This window comes from Astatotilapia calliptera, chromosome 18 (assembly GCF_964374335.1).
Source record: "Astatotilapia calliptera chromosome 18, fAstCal68.1, whole genome shotgun sequence".
NCBI classification, from domain to species: Eukaryota; Metazoa; Chordata; class Actinopteri; order Cichliformes; family Cichlidae; genus Astatotilapia; species Astatotilapia calliptera.
The window spans coordinates 11,032,920-11,054,209 of NC_137439.1; the positions used below are offsets into that span (position 1 = coordinate 11,032,920).

At 40.6% G+C, this 21,290-nt stretch overlaps 1 protein-coding gene across 1 annotated transcript; it reads right to left on the reverse strand.

Annotated features, from left to right (window-relative positions):
* Window positions 1-406: 406 nt before the first annotated feature.
* Window positions 407-21,186, reverse strand: cc2d1b (coiled-coil and C2 domain containing 1B). Its single transcript, XM_026150272.2, has 26 exons — window positions 21,049-21,186; window positions 20,637-20,763; window positions 20,395-20,539; window positions 16,067-16,167; window positions 14,367-14,477; window positions 13,711-13,854; window positions 13,130-13,457; window positions 12,470-12,588; window positions 10,552-10,630; window positions 9,226-9,303; window positions 8,004-8,131; window positions 7,257-7,329; window positions 6,934-7,073; window positions 6,727-6,856; window positions 6,329-6,501; window positions 4,266-4,391; window positions 3,933-3,991; window positions 3,702-3,818; window positions 3,313-3,386; window positions 2,996-3,054; window positions 2,858-2,909; window positions 2,443-2,542; window positions 1,682-1,772; window positions 1,430-1,552; window positions 1,099-1,148; window positions 407-547 (listed from the first exon to the last, which is right to left on the reverse strand). The coding sequence occupies exons 2-25, from the start codon at window positions 20,697-20,699 to the stop codon at window positions 1,137-1,139; spliced, it is 2,625 nt and encodes an 874-aa protein (XP_026006057.2). The 5' UTR covers window positions 20,700-20,763; window positions 21,049-21,186; the 3' UTR covers window positions 407-547; window positions 1,099-1,136.
* Window positions 21,187-21,290: the final 104 nt, after the last annotated feature.

Genomic DNA, 21,290 nt, shown 5'->3' on the forward strand with positions numbered 1-21,290 from the left:
CTGTAATTATATAATTTAAATGTATATATCGTAACAGATTTGGCAGCTAAAGGCGGCTTTCAAATACGCAGGATTTTACAGCAACTGTGATTACTTTGGTATTAGTGCATAGGTGCAGTTCTAGATACCACAAGGACTATTTACACATTCTTTGATATATTAACTAAAAATTACGTCAGGCAGCAGGATCAGCTTAACTCGACACCGGTCCCCTTTGTCACTCGCAAAGGACACCATGCCGGACCCACACATCAGGAAACAGTTTAGGCAGCTGTGATCTTTGCCTGAGTGTTTTTCAATCTCAAAGAGAGGCCCTCATCGCCTTCCGGTGGAGGCAGACACAAGGTTCACGTCTCCATAAGGCAGCTCCGTGTCTCCTGCTGAGTGAAGGGGAGCGTGTGTGTCGTGCAAATGTGCAAAAGATACTACAAGACCCGTGTAGGTCTGAGTCCAAACTGAACAACAGACCGTCTTCAGAACTTCCCAAACCACCTTCATCATCTCCTCCTCTTCTCCCTCTGAGTGTTTTTGATTGAGTTCCTTACATCTGCAGGGCAAAGACATCTCCAGTATCAGTCAAGGAGGAATTAAACGTAGATGCACTGCAGACATGAACTTTTCTAGCCATAACCTAAAAATCTTGGATGAGTTTGAATCCTGGTGACCTTGAGCTCAAAGTCAAGATTGGAGGTCAAGTGTTCTGAAAATCTTGTAAACGCAATAATTCAATGTAATGTAGGATTCTGGGACTGATCCAGTGGCTGTGTCTACTTTGAGGCTGAGGGGTTGCCAATTTAGCTTTTTTTGTTCCCCCCCCCCCCTATTAGTAGCATTGAGCAACAATATTATAGGATATATCATAATTTCAGCAGCAAAACTATACAACCTAATGTCTGAGAAACATTGGTACTCTGGATGTTGGATCTTTTTCCTTCTAATTCACTGGATCAAACCTGAAAAAGTGTGTTGTACATTTTAAGGCATCCATCTGGGACAGGTGACCAAAAGAAATCAAAGCATCTAAAAAGTCTCTTCACCTACATTGTGATGGCAGGCTCATCTTCTAGCTATGATTGTGAATGTAAACCGTATAATTACCTTCTTCTTGCACTTCATCTTCAGTCTTGCAGTAACATCTAAACAAGAACCTACCAAAAAAGAAAGGACAGGTAAAGCTCTGAGAACATTTTACAAAACCACACACACCTGGCTACCAACATAACCTTGTGTGTCCATAATTTTATAAAATATGGAACAAAACAAAAAAAACCCTTAACAACAAATTAGTAAAATTAACTAAACAAGCAGAAAAAAGGCAAATAAACTATAAAAGCAAGCAAATTAAAGAAAGCCATTCTAAGTAAAGCTGAAGTCATTGAGGGTTGATCATATTCTAATTACCGAGCTTTTTCATATCTTTATATGTTACCTGCGACTGGTCAATCACCAGCCAGCGCTCCGTGCTGGTCTGCATGTCCTGACCGCTAAGAGGCTCCCGCAGTCTGACCTTCACTTCAATGCGACCCCCTGTGGGTTTCCGTCCGTCCATCACCTGGCACACGAAACACCGTGATCACATCTTAACCCTCTCAGACAAACGGCCTCCTGATTTCTGTCTTAACGAATTAACTTAAACACCACAGATCAATTTCCTTATCCTTTCAAACTGAATGTCATTCACCTCGACAATCTCCCTGATTTCACTGTGTGACTCCAGCTTGTCCAGCTTCAGCAGGGCTGTTCCGATCGGCTTGTCGCTCCGTAAGAAACCGCTGTGAGACGACAGACACGGTTACACTGATGAGCCACAGCTAAGGACAGCGTGTGTGAAATAAAAAAAATCAAGGTTTAACCTCTAAACATCTACCAAGTCATTGGCAACCCATTCAACATCCACTGAAATAGAAAACCTCTCTATAGAAAAACTGTGATGCCAAAATAAACAAGACATCATTTAACATGTAGGATCATCTGGTTTCTGAACATCTGCTCATTCAGCATGTGTGTCATTTTTATTCTCTCTGTTAATCTGCACTTCTTCCTTCTAAAAACTACCCTGATCTTAAGCCCACACAGCAAACACCAGCAGAGCCGGCTGACACATTTATATAATTACACTGTGATAAGAAACTAAACCTGAAGACTCCCATCAGAGATTCTGGTTATTATGCGTTCCCACTTTCAGATCTTCTTTTTTGCAGCATATTGAAACATCACCAGTAATCCCTCACAGTAAACACCCACTAGCACGACTGATTTGACTAATTTCTCACATTTATCTGAAATAAACAGGTACAATTACAGCCCTTCTTGTGTCAAAGTCCCATTGTTGTAACATGCTAATGACTAAAGAGCCAGCAGCTGCTCGAAAAGTTCTCACAGCACATTTTAAATACTCACTACGTGTCGCATGCTGTCCGACCAGCAGCTCCTGGGACTCACCCTTTGTGCAGCAGCTCTAGCTTGAGGCCTTTAGCTGTCACCACCCTCCTGAAGCCGCGATGGTTGCGGCTGATTTGAAGCTTGAAACTCTGGTTGTATTCTGACAAAAAGAGACAACAAAAAAGTCACCATCGCTCAGCTAAATGAAGCAGTTTAGAGGACAACAAATAAAGCCAACATGGAAATATTAGGGAATTCTACCCAACTCCTTAAGAGAGTTTTTAAAAAGTACCACAACTTTAAAACCAAAATGATCTCGCATGAAAATGAACCTAAAATAAGGCTCGGTTTGTTTTGAACAGCAAAAATGCTTGTGTCCTTAAAAAAAAAAAGAAAAAGAAACATTTATACACCCTGGAACTAGAAAAGAAAATCCCACAACTAAAGCACACCTGAAGCAAGAGTCATGTCTCACCTGGGGAGTTAGTGTTCTTGATGACAGCTGTTTTGAGTTTCTGTGGCTGCTCCTGGTGGCAGCAAAACAGCAGATGAAACTTAAGCAAAAACACTCACTGGTGTTAATTTTTAAAAAGGCGGATTTTCAGGCTCTTACCGTGCTGGGATAGGGGAACTCAAACTTGACGTAAGCATCCAGATCGTTTGCTTGGATTCCTGCAGGAGGAAGAAAAGCAAAAAGCATGAAACTTTTGTTTTACCCACTTTGAGGTGTGACCTTCGACTCGATTTATGGAAAATCAGTCTGAGTAACTGATTCAAGATCACTGGTTTGTTCTATGAGTTGAATTCCCCGTTTATCCCTGTTCATCCTCCTGTTTTATTGCTGATATGAATATTTTTAAATTCTGAATAAACACGTCCTTGGGGGGGAAAACAAAAAAACAGGAAAAACTGATAAATGCAGATTTTTACCGCTAGGAGCAGGAAGATTCATCCCTTTTACGATAATAACAACCATGTCAGTGCTGCTCAGCTCTGGAAATATCCTGAAAACAACAACAGGAAAAAAAGCAGGGAGAAAGTTGAGTGATTTATTGTGTCTGCTTCAAGTGTAAACACTAAGAAAACTGCACCAGTCACTCAGTGAAATTATGTTGTATACACTTTTAGAAACATATAGAAAACTGCTTTTCTCTAAAATTTGTTTAGTGCAAGCAAAAGATGAAGGCATGTATGAAATTATTTACTGCCCCTTTAATATATGAACCGTCTATTAAAATAAATGAAAGCAGATTATTTGCTAACTTTATAACTAATGAATAACTCAGCAGGAGTAAAGAATTGATGGCAAATGTTCCCACTTGGCTATGCGAAATGACTTCTCCTCGAAATGATGTTTAGGAGGAGGCAGACCCCTCGACTGAGCCAACTTCAAGACTTCCATACTCTTCTTACAGCTTTCAGCCATTTTCTCAAACCTAAAAAAAACATGAAAAAAAGGAATAAAACCTTTTCATGTTTCATGTCATCAACCATTCAACAATTAATTTAGAGTTTAAATGTAAATCTCTGTAGGTGACGAGGAAGCTTACTTTGTTGTTTCAGTGACGTTTCCCAGGTGTTTGAACTGCTCGGAGTAAGTTAAACATTTCTAAATAAAGGAAGAAAGCCAGGAGAAAGGGTCACAGAGGGTCACAGTTTGGAGAAATCAGAGGCAGAAAATCTGTTTCTGGCAGCAGAAATTATTCATGAACAAACATCAGAGAGCTGAAAAGTTTCTTCTGAGGGGAAATCTTGTTAATAGTTTAAAGGCATAAACACATTTATTTAAAATCACAAATAATCTGTAGAATTTGGCTGAAGAAAAATTTAATTCCGTTAAATTTCAAAAAGAACTTTTTATAAAGACTCTGCTGCGGTTTTACCTCGTGCTGCTCTTTCAGGATCTTGGCCAGCTGCGTGTAAACTTCCTCGGCTTTCTCTGAGATCTGCACGTCGCTGTGGTGAACCAGGATGAAGTCTTCGTCTTCGTCACCAGGAGGCGACGGCACCTGCAGGCAGAGAGAGAGAGAGAGAGAGAGCATTTTTAGCCTGTGTTGCAGACACTCAACACAACACATCAGTGTGGGTGAGATTTCTCTATAGGCTCATCTCAGCAGCTTAATTTCAACCATACACTGTTCATAACACTTTACACCACATGTGTGCAGAGACACATTAATGTCACCCGACATTTCCTTTCTTTGTTTTGTTTTTTTGCCACATTTTATTTAGTAGGCCATCTTTTAAATAAAATTAATTATTTTATTCTCTCTATATTTTACTAAGATATTTTTTTAAACAGCATGTTTAGCATCACTTGATAGCCTTGTTTTTTTATTTGGTTTATATATTTGTTTATTGACCTACTTTATTTTTGTTTATTTGAGCTCTTGAGCTATTTTTTTTCTGTTTTACTTTATTATTATTGCTTTAGTTTGTTATTAGTTGTGTTTATAATTGCTGTAACAGTAAATTTTCCAAAGGAACTTGGAAAGAAAAGCGTCTTGACTTCTTTAAATTCCTTGAAGACGTTTCACCTCTCATCCGAGAAGCTTCTTCAGTTCTAAGAGTAACTGGTGGAGAGTCCCAGATTTTAAGCCCTATGGGAATGTCCCCCAAGAGGGTCATGGATCCCCTATTGATCCTCTACCTAATCACACGAGCCAAGCTTAAAATCTCGGACTCTCCACCAGTTGCTCTTAGAACTGAAGAAGCTTCTCGGATGAGAGGTGAAACGTCTTCAAGGAAACTTAAAGATGTCAAGACGCTTTTCTTTCCAAGCTCCTTAGTCTACAATGAACTGGATGACTGAGAACCTTCACAGACAAATTTTCCAAACTTTAGTGATAAATAACATTTCTTATTTTATCTTAAATCGGATCATTTAAACAAACTGCTGATAACCCTCTTCTCTCCTGTGCGTGCGTATAATTTAACTGTACTGGCCAAAAACTTGTTTTGGGAGTCAGATTTAAATATCTAAAGCCTTCTAAAGCCTGTCATATAACATGCAAGTTTTTAGAAACAAATTGTTGTCTTGTGTTTTGCAGCTTCAACCTAATTCTTACATAAAACACAATGAAATTTCAACAACAAACATCAACGTAACTCCATCAAGGCACATTCAGAACTAACTTTCTCACTTAGTCATTTTATCTAACTTTAAATTGTGTTTCTCAAAAAATAATCTGAATCAGGCTGATCTTACTGAGCACCTAAGGACCATTTTCATCACAGCTGCCGTTTTTAGATCTTTTCCTGGAAGTCAGGTTTTTTTAATAGCAAAGGCAGCACTGAAGATGAAGAGCAAGACAGGAAACATGCTCTTCATTTCTTTCTCCAACTTATCAACATTGATCAGGTTTTGCACTGAGGAATGGTGCCCCAGTGTGAGACTGTCCACACAAGCAACATCCTGCGGTGTCTAAGGGGGGGTATTAGGCAGAAACATCTGGACTGTGGTGAAAGCCAGCACAGTATCACCAGATGCCAACGCAGTATTTCCTGACCACCTGCCCTTTTTATCAAATTTGCCTCCCTGCAACATCTCCAAATACGGCTCCAAAATGAAAACACAGTTGAACGATTCCAGCCCACATTTCAGTTTTTAATAAACAGAAAAACTGAGTGGACTTTCTGTGACTAGCTTCTAAAGAGCAGTAATTAACTCTGTGCTGGTTCAGAGAACCAAACTGAATGATCTTGGTTTTGGCACGCTGGAGCAGGTGCAGCGCTTATCACAGAAGGACAGAAAACAGGACTTCTGCTGACAGATTTAAAACCAGCAAACATTAAAAATGTTCTAGAGGTGCACGTGAAAAAAACTTTTGGTTTTTCTGAACCTGTTCTCAGACCTTGTAATCTACAACCTGAATGAAGCCTATTTTTAACTGTAAGCAGGTTTTGGTTCATCCAAATATGAAGCGTAGATCCACTGTCTGCTCACCGTGCTGATGTCCACAGTTTTGCCGCTGCGTGCCGCCTCGATCATGGGCTCGAAGCTCTTGGCGGTGCGGAGAAAAATCTTTGCCTGCTCCATATCATTTTTCTGCTTCGCCTGCAGCGCAGCCTTCATGTATTGCTTCTTTCGACCCTCCAAGAACTCCAGCTGCTGAACAGCTGGAAAATGAAGACAGAACAGACACAAAGCGAAGTAGTTTATAGATCTGTAATGAGCCCCTAGGTTCTTCAGTCAGTCAGTACTTCTCTCCATCTACCTCGTCTAAAACTTTTTCAGTACGAGTTGAGAGGATGTTCTGTTAAAGAGTTTCTCAGGAGCCAAAGGAGTCTCTGGGTTTTCAGAGGATGTCTTATATCCTTCAGACTTAAACTCTTGTGTCTTACCTGTTTGTGAGAGTCCTTCTCCGATGGTTGTCCTGTCAGGTGAAGCTGATGGAGTCCTCTTCTGTTCGTGACCTGCTGTGGGAATGTCTAAAGTGGGCTTCTTTGGCTCTTCAGGAGCAGCAGGCTTTGCCTACACAGACAAAACACTACAGTCAATTTTTCCACAGGAACCAAATATTTAATTACCTTGTAATTCTGTGATCCTACCAATTCTTCCTTTGCCTCATCCTCTTCCTCATCTGCAACTTCAGCAGCATCACTAGAGGCAAGCTTATTAGCTGCCTCCAGAGCAGCAACAATCCCCTGCTCAGCTCCCACTGCCTTCTGGCCAGGGATCGGAGGAAAGCCTGTAAGAAAAGGTGTTCACTGACCTTTTCAGCTTAGCAGAAAAAAGAAATGTCCATGTATTTGTGCTGCAGCAATAATAAAAGTATACAAAGTAATCCTGCACTACAGAACTGAGCACATAAATATAATTGGGCTTTATAGAGTTAAATTTCACTTGGAAAAATAAAAAACATGCATCTCACCAGGGGGAACCGGCAGCTCGTCAAAGTTGACTGCTTTTCCTGCTTTGTGAGCGCGGATGGCGCTCTGGTATTGCTGCAGGAGGCAGGAGTTTAAAAATATGTTAGCAGCAGAGCCAATCCTCTCATCGGGGGGTAAACGTAGAAGTTTGCCGATGCTAAGTGCTGGGAGACTATGCCTTTATTATTATTATTATGTCTGTCACTTTAATTTATTGCCTCGTTTTATTTACTCATACCCACATAATTATTCGAGATTTTAAAGTCTTAGACACAAACAAATCCAAGCTTCAACAAAAAAGGGAAAGAGGATGGTCTGTCTCACATTTTGGAGCGGGCCCGTTTTCACTCATCCAGTACAATCCTGAACATTTCCAGAACTTTTTACTCGACAGAGGAGCACGTAAGAACACAAATGTCCTTCGCAGCTGGATCACATATAAATCTCTTTGTATTTAGCTTAATTAGCTTAGTATGCTGCCTCCAGTGCTTTCTTTTCAGGCATTCGCCTCATCTACAAACAAACAATACTTCAAGTAATCCAAGTCTTGCTCTGTGCTCGATGTGAAGAAGAATAATTGTGGAACAAATCCCGTTCTGATTCTGTTCAAAGTGTGCAGTTCATGTGTGGAAACGACCCAAGACTGCATGAAAAATAAAACGCGGTGTCTAGAGAGGACGAATGTGACAAAGCTTTAGTAACAGAGCACTCTGACTGTAAGGACAGACTTCAGAAGTTTCTCCTGTTACCTTGGCAATACGGTCGTGCATTCGGGCCTTGCGGTCGTCTCCGCTGGCCTTGGCCTGTGCAGACGCCTCCGTGTACTTGGCTCGTCTCTGCTCGAGAGCCTCCAGCACATCTTTAGGAGCTGAAGGGGCTGAAAGAAAGAAAAAAAAAATCAACCAGAACTACCCACTGTAGCGACCCCGTGAACGAGGCAGTAGCTTTATCTGATTGAGTACAGAGGCAATATGGACGTGTCAAAGATGCAAATGTCTCTCGGTTGGTGCAGGAAAAATTATCAGATATAAAATAGAGTTATTATTTTGATTCGTAGCAATGATGAAAAAAATAATAATAATAATAATAATAATCTGGAAGAAAAAATTACTTTTCCACACTCCTTTTTGCTACAAAGCTCTTGTTTTACAAGTTAGGCACACCTGTTTCCTTTATAGTGGTGCATCTGCATCCTCCTAAAAACTCATGACAGTTCAGTTCAGCTTGAGCCAAGATGGAGAGAGAGAGAGCCTTTGGTCGACAGATCAAAGGACCATTACAAAACCTGCTGCAGCTCCTTTTGTCTCCATATCTCTGAGGGACCTGGTGTCATTCGTTTATCAGCTGCAGCTCTCTGCTGCGCTCCTGGCTACCATCTAGGTTCAAAAGGCCCAAGTAAACTGTCACCCCAACCTGTTGCTGCCCCCATTTTCACCCTCACAGCGGCTAATTGCCCTTATGAGATGCCTTTCCACTCAAAAATATCTAGCAATATGAGCTTTACTCCTTACCAGACAACCCAGTGTCCCCCACCACCTCCAAATCATATATTTGTGGTTTTTCCATCTTTTGAATTACTATATTGAAAAGTACAAGTAAGTGCCTGTTAAAAGCACAATTCACGTATAATGTTTGTTCAGTTAATTAATAACTCATACATACATATACTATACATTTTTTCACAACACAGGCTCATTGATTTCACTATGAATGAACCATGGGTGCTTATAAGGACTGTAAATCTCATCTCATCAGCCATGTGACATTTTGTGAATGTTTACTTTTTAATGCAAACAGCTGAATGTTTATCAGAGCTGTCATGTTTGGGGTCACTTCCTGCTACTCATCTTTATGTAAATTAATACAACGCTGTCACAAAACAAACAGCATGTTTTCTTCTGATATAATTTGCTGTATTTTAAGAGAAATAAGCTGAAAGCAGAACTACGTGACTGTTAAAATGATTCCTACCTGGAGCTGCTGCAGCCGGCGGGGTCGGCTGTGTGCTTTGACCAGCGGGAGCTGCAGCCACCGGAGCGGAGCTTCCTCCTGGACATTCAACACAAAAACACAAATTCAACTGAAACAAACAGAAAACAAGTTTGTGGAAGATCTGTGTGATCTCTATTGAGTTTCTAGAATAAAGTCCTTTTTTAAAAAACGACTTTTGTTATTAGTAGTTTACTGCATTTTAGATGCATAATTAATGTGACTACATACATACCCCAGTTTAGTGTGTTATAGCTTAAAGTTGAACTATGGTGCTGGTGTACATAGAGGTGTACACCCCTTAGAATTCATGGTAATGTGTTATTACCCATTTGTGTAGGTATTTAGCTACACAAAGTAAAGGATGCATTTTTTGTCTGGAGTCATCCCTTTGCGGGAAAAGGAGTGACAGGAGAGTTAACCAGGAGGGGGAGACGTGAAAGAAAACAATCAGTGTTCAAAAAAGTGACATGCCAAGCACAGGTGATGGCCATGGCAGACGGTTTTCATTGTTTTGAAAAGTACATTTTAACTTTGGTTCTACCCCTTTGGCTGGTTGAAGGACCAGAAACAGCACATGCATGAGTACTCCACAGACCAGTTGTTCCACATATTTTTGACATTGCCCCCTGGTGATGGTAAACATGTAGATGATGGCCTATGAAGCAGTACACCAAAGAAATGACTGAAACTGAATGTCAGGTCTGAGCTTTTGTCTCAGGTTGATTATCTGTGCATACTCTGACCTCATTATTTACATTTTCTGTCATGTTTAATGTGGACATTAAACATGACAACCCCTGCAACAGCACACACACACAGAATATCAGATGAAAAAGATACTTTTTCAATCATTTGTAATGCTGACACAAAACACTTAAGGTAAGTACTAAACAGAAAAGTTTATTACTGCCTGTGCCAAACAAATATTCACCATACTGACGTGGAAAATAAAGCTTAGAGGGAGATGCAGTTTAGCCTTGGATGTTACATTTTTGAATAATCTCACCAAAACATCCCAGCTGAACAAGCCCCGCCCATCTGCTGTTCAGGCCTTCTGTTTGAAACGGGCAGCCAATGAGAAGAAAGTTGGCTTAAAAGGAGAGGAGTTATAACTGAGGTTCTGGCTCAGAAGGCCCAGTATAAGATAAACAATGGCCTATAATAACCCTAACATAACAGGATAGCAGATTTCTAACCAATTAAGACAACACAGACTGATTGCTTTTACTGTACTTGAACCACTGGTGCCAGTTCCTTGGTGTGTTCATCATAACAAAACTGAAATTTGACGCTAGTGTTTCTCACCCTGTCCTGGAGGTGAAGGAAGGCCACTCAGATCCACTGACTGTCCTTTTTCCAACGCCTCGATCACTGCATCGAAACTCTGGATCAAATTTAAAAGAAAAAAAAGGTCAAACATAATGATGGTCTTTGTGAGGATCCGCATTTTTGGCATGTTTCACATTCTTCAGAGAGAAACCCTGCCAACAGACTGTGCAGCAACACAGTGTGGGGATAACAACGTGCAGTACTATGCTACTATTTTAACTCTAGATTCAAATAAATGTTTTCTAAATCTTACAGCACTGGAAATCAAATCAGACACGAGCGATGAATGTACAGAGGATAACAGAATGCTTTTTCTTTTTTTACCGTGTTTGTTAACTCTACAAGATTTGATGCATGCTCAATAATTCTGGTGAGGCAATCCCAGAAAGTTTGTATGGATGCAGTGTTTTCGGGAGAAGAAACATTTCATCAGTCATCACAGTAATCAAAGAAATTAAACGTTTCTTCCCCTGAAAATGCTGCGTACAGATAAACAGAATGAACTTTCTGAGATACTCCAGGGGTGTATCAGGAAGGAAATAAAGCTAATGTTCAGAAAAATATAATTACTGTATAATAAAATGACCAAGCATTAGTGGACATCAGTTTGTTTAAGGCTGAAAACTTTAGATGACTCAAATTTCCCACTAAAAAGAAGAACATACAGCAAAGGACACACAAAGTGAATCTAGACAGTTGTTGGTGGTAAACCACAACGTTTTTGTTCTGAATTCTTAGCTGTGGATGTTACTTTTCGTTCTATTTTGGTTTGTAGCATTTAAAGTAAATCAACATATTCTTGAAAATGGTGCCACCCTGCTGTAGTACAATCTTTAGGTGGCACCTGGAAGTAAAAGTTAGAGAACAGCTGTCCTGAAACACCCACCTCACCAGAAGCCATAATCACGCCCTCTAATCACCTTAATCATGGCAGCATACACGACCAAACAGTGATTATACTTCACTGCCTGTTATTTCTTAAAGGTCTATTTAAACACATCAACTGACTTTCAAAAGAGTTTCAGTAAACTTGACCTCTGAGCTTTCCCTTGTTGTCACCGAATGTACAAGGCCACCAAAATTTGAAAGGTCCAAGATTTTTAGCATGTACATCTATGATATCTATCGATTTGAAAAGTTATGTTCACTCGAAATCATTTAATCTGATCATGTCTGATAACAAAAAAAAACAGCTGGTGATACAAGTTTAAAGAGCAAAACAAAGAGAACAAGAGCAGTGTGAGGATACGCGCCTCATGAAGGCTCTGATTTCAAAAAGATATCTGGATTAATTAATCAAATTCTTCATATTTTTTGAGGAAAAAAAACATTTATTTGAGAAGAATTTAATTCCAGTTTTGCTCCCCCATCTCAAAATGTTCCCAGATCCAAATAGACACCAAAAGTTAATAACAGAAAAAAATAAAAAGGAACCAATTCCTGCTTGGTAAAGGTAAGTATTAGATTTTTCTTAAAAATAACCCTGTGAGACATCATGTTGAAAACAGACACACGGTATCTATTATCAAAAATGCAGCTTTTACAACATTCCTACAGAAGAAACTTCCTCTGCTCAGAAACATTGCTGCACTTCTCATCGTAAAAAGGCTTCATTCTGTGTATACACACAGACACAAACACGCTAAACAGGAAACAGAAACACCGTTTTGAATTACACTGTTGAAGGCCAGAAAATACACAATTTCTTACAAAGACGTGACAAATGGCTACATGTTTCTGTCTGAAATCCTTTTATCTGATTTAATATAAAAACATCACATTGAAAATGTTTTTAAACCATCTACAACAGACCTGTCAGACCACAATTCAGTCTGCTGGTTATCTGTCACTTCATTTTGAACACATCACTCATAGCTGCTGGTCTCTGACTCACCTTGCTGGTCTTGAAGTAAAGCTTAGCTTGCTCCACGTCTCCTTGCTTCTTGGCTCTCAGCGCTGCCATCTTGTACTCTTGCTGTCTCTCCAAAAGCATCTTCTTGGTGGCCTTGTTGGCTGAGGGTTCACCGGACAAATCAGATGTCAATTCCCACAGTGAAAGGCCTCATTCATCGCAATAATGAGGAGGGAGAAGACGACAGATTCGCCTCAGCTATATCAGTCATCAGCTTCCCTCCGATCCAAACTCAAATGTGTGCAAACCATTACCAGTTACACATGATCAAATGCATCATAGCGTGCTAAAATACAGAAAAAAATATAATCTAAACCTAAAATGTGTTGGTGGTCACTTTATATAGCCTGTTTAAGAGTTGAGAGGTCTTTACATAATACATAAATAATAAAAATATAATAATAAATTTTGATGAAGACGGGGTTTTCTTCATCGATTGGAAGATTAAAAACATCTACTTGTCACTGTTCTCTGGTCAGTTTAATCTGACTCGTTTTGATAATCAGCCTCAAGCGTAACAGATATTCTAACACAGACAGATTGCTTTTACTGTGCAGCTCAATTATGCCTATAGCTGTAGTCTCCATGCCAATTCTGAGCAAAGAAAAACACGGTCTAATGTGCAACTCAAGAGAAACTGACCATCTGATTGTGAAACGTCAGCAGCTTCCTCATCGGTTTGCTCCTGAGGAGATGGGAGGCTGCTCAGAGTGGATAGAGCAGCAGAAGACGATTGCTCCTCCTCGCTGTTGGGTGTGATGACATCGGGCGCGGCAGGTGACTGTGGTGATGTGGCCTCCGACTCCCGTGACTGAGAGGGCTGAGGTGGCGATGGTACAGGGGGAGCAGGCCTCGCAGGCACAGCTGGTCGCGGGGCAGCGCTCGGGGCTCCGATGGCAACAGGCGGCGGGATCTCTGCCTCATTTACAGGCCTTCCTTTTTTCACAGCACCCAACATTGACTCCAACGTCTGTGAGAGAAACCATAAATTCATAAAGTCAACAAAGACGCCATCATGTGTAATAAAAAGGGTTCATCGCAGAAATCTAATCACTTAAGACTCACAAGTGTAAACAATGACCAAGAGGTTTTATGGGCAGGAGTAAGAAAGAGATGAAAATCTTTTACATAAGGTGTTTTAAGAAATGCAAACCAAAATTGCATCTTCTGACTGTGACATAACGAACAGCTTGGTGTAAATTCATGCCCTCTGCATGTCGTACCTTCAGACCACGATCATATCTCCTGGCTTTTGAGGACTCCCCTGCTGTCTTGGCGTTCTGCAGGGCTGTCTTGTACATTGCCAACCTCTCCTCCAGGGTGTGTTGGAGGCTGCCGGGGGCTGCCGCAGAGACTTTTACTTCCTCCTACGAGTGTGAGACCAAAACAACCTAAGAAGCAGCTGGAAACATCTGGTTAAAGGAAGAAATGACTCACTGTGCAAAACATGTTGACATAAACAACATATTTTTCAGTTTCTGTCCATCTACATCTTAACCTTAATCATATGCTTAAAATTCGAGGCACGTTAAGCATCCAAAGTTTTTAAAAGACACTAAAATGCAGATGTGAGGAAATTCATCACCAGGAATGAAGTCAGACTTACTAGAAGGAATGAAAATAATTTACCTCAACTGCATCTAGTCAACAGAAGCTGATCACGTGCCAGTTGAACAACTGTTTTTTGTGTAAAAGTTTAAAACATCTTTGATTTCATATTAAAAAAAAAAATAGGCATCAAGTTTTATAAAACCTCAACAGGTAGGATGTTTCCTTTCCCTTTCTTTTCAGTTACTGGCAACAGGTAAAAAAATCTTCCATTTGACAAACATGTTGATGGTGTCAGTTTCAAGTTTGGCAGAAGCAGCGTGTATTGTACCTGTGCCGCTGGGGACTCTGGTGTTTCACCCTTAGAAGATTCAGCAGGGGCAGAGGATGTGGAGGAAACATCCTCAGCTTCCTCCTCACCCACCACTTCCTGTAGCTCTGCCTGATAGAGGGGGGAGAAAAAAAAATGCAACCGATCAACAGTAAGCTTTCTCTGTGCACACACAGAGCTGGATTTCAGAAGCAGCGAGTGGGAGTCACGCTTCCCATCTGTTGTTTGATAAATGGAAATACTGCGAAGCAGAAAGTGCAGAACATAAAAAAAAACAAACCAACTGTAATTTACAGCTTAAGAACACCATGATTACTGTGTGAGCTATAAAACTGACGGGCACAGAGAGGCCAGAGTGAATTTATTTATTGGTTTTTATTGGTTTTAGTTCATGGAGTCAGTTGATAGTGACTGTGAGTTAATATCAGTAAAATGCTGTTCTGTTCCAGTTTTTCAGGGTTAACAAGATGAGCAGTGACTTAGAAAAAGCACACATTTGCCAAAGGAACGTCATCTTTTTGGCTACAGATCACTTTCTGACTACTATACACTCAACGGACACTTCATTAAGTACACCTAGTTCCAGGTTGACCCTCTTTTGTCTGAAGAAATGCTTTAATTCTTAGTTACTTAGATTCAACAAAGTGCTGGAAACATTCCTCAGAAATTCTCAGCCCATACTGAGATGACAGCATGGAACAGTTACTGTAGATATGCAGGAAGCACATCCATGTGAATCTCCCTTTCCGCCACAACCCAAAGGCGGTCTATTGGATGGGATCCGCTGACTGTGGAGGCAATTTGAGAACAGTGAACTTGCTGTCATACTCAGGAAACCAGTTTGAGCTCATTTGAGTTTTTGTGATAGGGGATAATATCCTGCTGGAAGCAGCCATCAGAAGCTACACTGTGGTCATAAAGACGGTCAGAAATTACCAGCAACAACATTTAGGTAGGCTGTGGCATTCAAGCAGTGCACCATGGACACTAAGGACCCCAAAGTGAACTGCCACTAGCTGGAGAGTTTCTCTTTTTCAAACCATTCTCTGTAAAGCCCAGAGATGATTGCATGAGGAAAATCCCAATGGAGCAGTTTCTAAAGTCACTTAAATCACCTTTCTTCTTCATTCTGATGCTCATGCTTGAACTTCAGCAAGTTTTGCTGACCATGTCAACATGCCTAAATGCACTGAGTTGAGGCATGTGATTGGCTGATTAAATATTTGTATTAAAGAGCGGTGGAACAGGTTTAGCCGCGAAAGTGGCCAGTTGGTGTAATTGTGCATTTGTTAAAACACCGCTACAAGAAACTGGAAACCATGACTCCTAAGGAATCTAACACGAAGCACGATTATTGGGTTAGTGAGCCACATCATTCTGAAAGGATGGAATAAAGTGACCTAAAACTTAAACCAGACTGGTCAATGTATTTGTAGACTTTTGATCACCAACAATATCCAAGCTCGCTTTGATTAGGCCGGAAAGTCATTTCCACGTCTCTGCCATGTATGGGACTTTATCACTGCACTCAGTAGCCTTTCATCTTTAAATCTATGCAGTTTACAGTTTTAAAGCTCTGGTGTGCACTGAAAACATACCAAGTTATAAAATAAACACATCAGCCTAGATTTCTGATTGCTTGCTGGCCTTGCCTAAAGTTTGGGAATGGATCAAACAGAGCAGGTTATTTAAACACTAACCAACAGGTCTTCATCGTCTTCTACATTGTCGTCATCATCATCATCCAGGTCCTTCATACACTCGTCTGCCATTCTTGCGATATCTTCCATGGGTAGGGGACCTACAACACAATCAAGGTGTCATGAATTCACATTATAAGCAGAACAAATGAAGCAATGCAGTGTGGATGACATCTTCTAAAACAAAGAATTCACAAAGAGTGATTGTCCGGGGAATAATTATCACACATTCACTAGACTCAGCCAACAGTCAAAGTCTCCAAATGAAAGAGAGCATTCTCACAAAAAAGTTTTATAAACCTAAAACTTGAAGATCATCTTTTCTCTGTCAGTGCGCCCCAGGGCAGCTGTGGCTACAATGTAGCTTGCCATCACCAGTGTCTGAATGTGTGTGTAAATGGGTGAATGACAGGTTGTGTAAAGCGCTTTGGGGTCCTTAGGGACTAGAAAAGTGCTATACAAATACAGGCCATTTACCATTTATGAGGTACTATTCAGCTGTTAAAGTTAAATCGAGTTCACACTCTTGACTTAAACCTCTAAAATACACTTAGAAGTGAAAGACTCGGTCGTGTTCGGGGAGAGCACAGCAAAGATTGTTGAAACTGTTTCAGTGGTTTCGCTGATATTTTTACATTTAGCTGTGATAGGCTAAATAATTCACTGTTGTACATAAACAATCCTCTCCCACTGGTATAGTCTGTTTCTTTCTACCACTATCTTCAAGTGGGAATACACTCTCTGGTGTGTTGTTGTTTTTTTGCACTTTATGGACTGTGAAGTACAGCTGCTTAATTCCGGTATAATCCTAATTATTTAATAAAATCAGGAGTGACACAATTACTCACAGACTTTGAGAAAAAAACTGGTTGATTCATTAAACTTTAGAAAAAAACATATTTCATTTTATTTCTTTTACCATTAATTATATTTAGATGAACTAAACCTGCTGCAGTCTGTTAAGGAGGTGAAGTTAGACACTTATGGAGGAAAGGGATGTACTAATTGTTGGAAATAAAAATGTGGCACAATAATTGTTATATCTCAAGTATCTGGTTTTAATAATTGTCGGAAGTCAAAACTCAAACTTAAATTAAAATTCTACTTCTAGCACATCCCAACTATGGACAGTACTTGTGTTGTCTTAACGAGGTCTAAGTCAAATTATTTATATACACATTTGTGGTGGCTAAGGTGGCAACCTCCAGGGCCCCATTTCAGGAAGCCGGTTTAGTGCAAACTCTGAGTAAGTAAACCCTGGGTTAACGGAAACTCTGGGTTTTCGGTTTCACAAAGCGAGTTTAGATTAATTCTGAGCGAGTTACTATGACGACACACTCCGTGAAGCTAACCTGCCCCCTAGCAGGTTAGCTTCAACTAACCCTAACTTTCTCCGCCTCTTTGTCGGAAACCTGACTGTAGGAAGTGTCAGACATGGCGTGCTCCTTCCTTGAAGAGCCAGTAGATGTTGAAGCCCAAATTCTCCGCAGAGCTCTCCGCCGGGAGAGAGTGATTAGAGCGCGTTCGGACATTTTATCATTTCCTGATGATTTTCTGTGTGAACGTTACCGTTTTTCAGCACAATCTATAATTTATTTGAATAACATCCTCAGGCCTAATATTGCTCATGTGACACATCGTGGACATCCTCTCAGTTCTGTACATATTATTTGTATTGCACTTCGGTTTTTTGCAAACGGGAGCTTTCTGTATAATATTGGTGACGCTGAGCACGTTTCCAAGGCTACCGTCTGTCGGGCAGTCAGGAATGTTACAGTTGCACTGAAACGTCTCCTGTACTCGTTTGTGGTGTTCCCCGGTCATAGACCCACACGATTTATCAAAGAGGGATGCCACAAAATTGCAGGTATCAGGATGAACAAAACTTAATTCATGATGTGGTGATACTTGAACTACTACTTAAATTTTACATTTATTCTCACGGTTCCCAGGCGTGATTGGCTGTATAGATGGCACTCACATTCCAATCATTGCTCCTTCAGTAAATGAAGGAGACTATGTGAACAGGAAGTCTTTCCACAGCATTAATGTACAGGTACATAGTTCCCTGTAGCATTTCAAACTAACAAATTATTTCATTATAGTAATGGATGCTAATTTGTGTTCTCTGCACTGTGAAGATCATATGTGATGCTGCCAACATTATCACAAATGTGGAAGCCAACTGCTCAGCCTCTGTGAGTGGTGGTGGTGGAGGACCCCCACCTGTTTTTCGGGCCTCCGCTTTTTTTCTGTTGGCTATAACGGGTCACATTTGAGCATACAGAGTAAGCAAATATGTACTTATAATGTGCTCAGATAATTTCCATAAGTGCTTACAGAAAGAAAATTAATGTAGCCTCTAACTGCAATTGATTTATATAGGACAAACAGACCAAGCACTATGGCTCATAATACAATTACACCTCACCTGTTTGGACTATATTTTTATATTTCATTTTTACTTGCTGCCAGGAACGTTTGGGGCCTGTTGGGTTGCACCTGCCCTCAAATCACATCACAAAATAAAATGTATGAAAGAAAAAATAAAATAAAATATAATAAAATAACGTGTTAAATGGGTGGAAATCCCTAGATCAATGTTTAAATTAACACTCACGCATTGACTCTGTCGGCTATATTTTGCCATGCATGCTCCCTTTCTTTTGCAGCTGAGGCTGTGTTGCTTTTTTCCGCGGAATTTGCATGTTATCGGCATATGCTGCCATCAGAATTTCGGCCTCAAGCGCTGTAAAATACATTGACCGCGCCTTCTTTCCCTCCGTCTCCATGGTGACTCGCTTAATCTGTGCTCCACTAATCAGGGCTTTATGTATCCTCGTGCGCGCGCTTCACTTGGGGTTAAAGCAACTCCGCGTTGACTGAACTAATTGTTATCAGCCTTTCTGAAACCGAATATTCCGAGTTGGACAGTTCGGGGTTACTCAACCCTGAGTATCGTTTTTCACTCTGAGTTTTCTAAACCGGCTTCCTGAAATAGGGCCCAGAACTAAAAAATGATGCTGAAGTGCTACAAACTGCAGTTTCTGGAGGCATGTAAATCCCCAGATTTCTACTTAAAATGTTCACATTTACTGCATTAAAAAGTTTGCTTATAGCCTGGTACAAAAAACAGTCTTGGCTTCTATGAATAGTTACTACTGAGTAGCTTTTTTTTGGCCTACATTCATCTTTACACTATCTATGGTGTTGACCATATTCAGGACAACTCGGGACATCAACTCAGGAGATCTAAACCCCGACTTTAGAAGCTTTGAGTTTTTGTTGCAAAAAGAGAGCTAACTTACACGCTGAGTGAGCTTCCAGACTAACAAAGTCTGTGCCCCTAACATGCTCACTGACAGTTTTTCTTCAACAAACTCTGATTTTATCTCTGAGTACTGCGTTCCTGCTATACCTTTATTCTTTATTCATTCATTAAGAGTCCCATCAGGGGTAAAAGATCAAATATGAACAAGAAATATGAAAAACAAACACACGTATCAACAAATTACCCGGTGACAGTGTGTGTGACAGTGGGCAAGAGAGGGAACTTTTACTATATCTTTCTTCCCTGATTCTGTCTAACAAGCCACAAAAATGAATTCACTTTGCAATGCCTCCATATGACAACACACTGCTGGTCCAAGCAAAGAAATCTCCGATCATACTTTTGGTACCTAATGGTCTTCCTGCGTAGCAAATCTGCACAAATAATCAAATTATATTAGCAATAACAATGTCCGCTTCCGCTCAAAACCCACTTCCTGCTGGGCTGCAGCATGCTTTCAGGTAATTTATTTTTAATATTTGGGATGGCTGTGGCACTGGAGTTAGATTTAACTAATTGGTAGATTGGTGGCTATCCTTTGGAAAGACACTGAACATCCATCAGAGTGTGACTGGATGAATGAGGGTTGTAGTAAGAAAACATTACAGAGTACAAAGGAATCCACTGTTAAAATCAGTTCACTAAATATACAAAATTACAAAGGCTGTGAGTGATCTCAATACTGACCACAATAACAGCCATAATTAAGCATCTCTACCAACCAACAAACCCTCTGCTTCCTGTTTACACTGACACATAAAGTGTAGTTGCATGATCTTGCGAATCATGTCTAAAGGAAAATTAGTAAATTCGGAGGTTATGTTCGAAACTGCTAAAACACACACCTGGATGGTGACTGCATTTGTGTGGATGTAGCCTGAGACTGTGAGTGCAGCGCTTAAATGACAGCAAATGTTAGCTGTACCTACCACATGTGTAGAAGGGTGCGTGTGGAAGTGGGGTTTTCAGAACTTTAAGTTATAACTACTGCACTTACTTTTCCCCTTCTGCCTGGCTTTTCCTCCTGCAGCAGCCTTTTTTCCAGTAATAGCAGCAAGTTCCGCCTCCAAATCCGGATCGTCCAGGTTTCCGTCCATGCCCATCATCATCTCCTCGGGGTTCAGGTCTACAAACAGACCCATCTAAAAGCAGGAAGTAAGGGGATAAACGTCTCCACGCTGACATATTTCTGAAGAGAAAACCTCCTGTTTGCAACCTTATGTTTACTGGAGTTGTTACCTGCTTGGCAGCAGCGGCGCCCTGGCCTTTGGGCTGCGGTGCTCTCTTCTTCTTACCAAACATGTTTGTTTTGGTTTCTTGTTGTAGAAATATCCCCTCGGAGACACCCCGGTGGTCCAAACCTCACCTACACGAACACACGTACACTTTAAGAAAATATGTCGGTGTTGTAATCAATGTCGGTTGCAGTAGTTGTTGAAATCATGTGAGCGGTTGTCAGGTGGCTCCCGAACAAGCTGCGAAAACGAGCTGCCAAACAACGGTGACGTTAGCCCAGCTAGCTGCTAGCCAACCATGTCTGTCGGCTCTTAAGTCTAAAAGTTAATTTATAAACAAGATGGAAACTACTTCTGTATCTGCCGCGAGGGCTTCAGAGAGATTATCATACCGCGAAAAGACCGTTTACATTTACCTGTTCGTTCACAACTTCATCAGGTAGTTTTCAGAGGAACAGTTTCATTTCTATGCTTTGACATAATGGATTTCTTTGAACGCGCATGCGCTAAGCCTGGGAGCACCCTAGCTCTGCTTGAAAGTTGAATCCCCGAGTCATGTCTGCCAGGCAACGAGAATGTCCCCACTGACTAAAGAAGCAAAAATACAAGCCACGTTTATTGAGTAAGTCAGGTTTTCCTGCGTGTAAAACATTTGGTA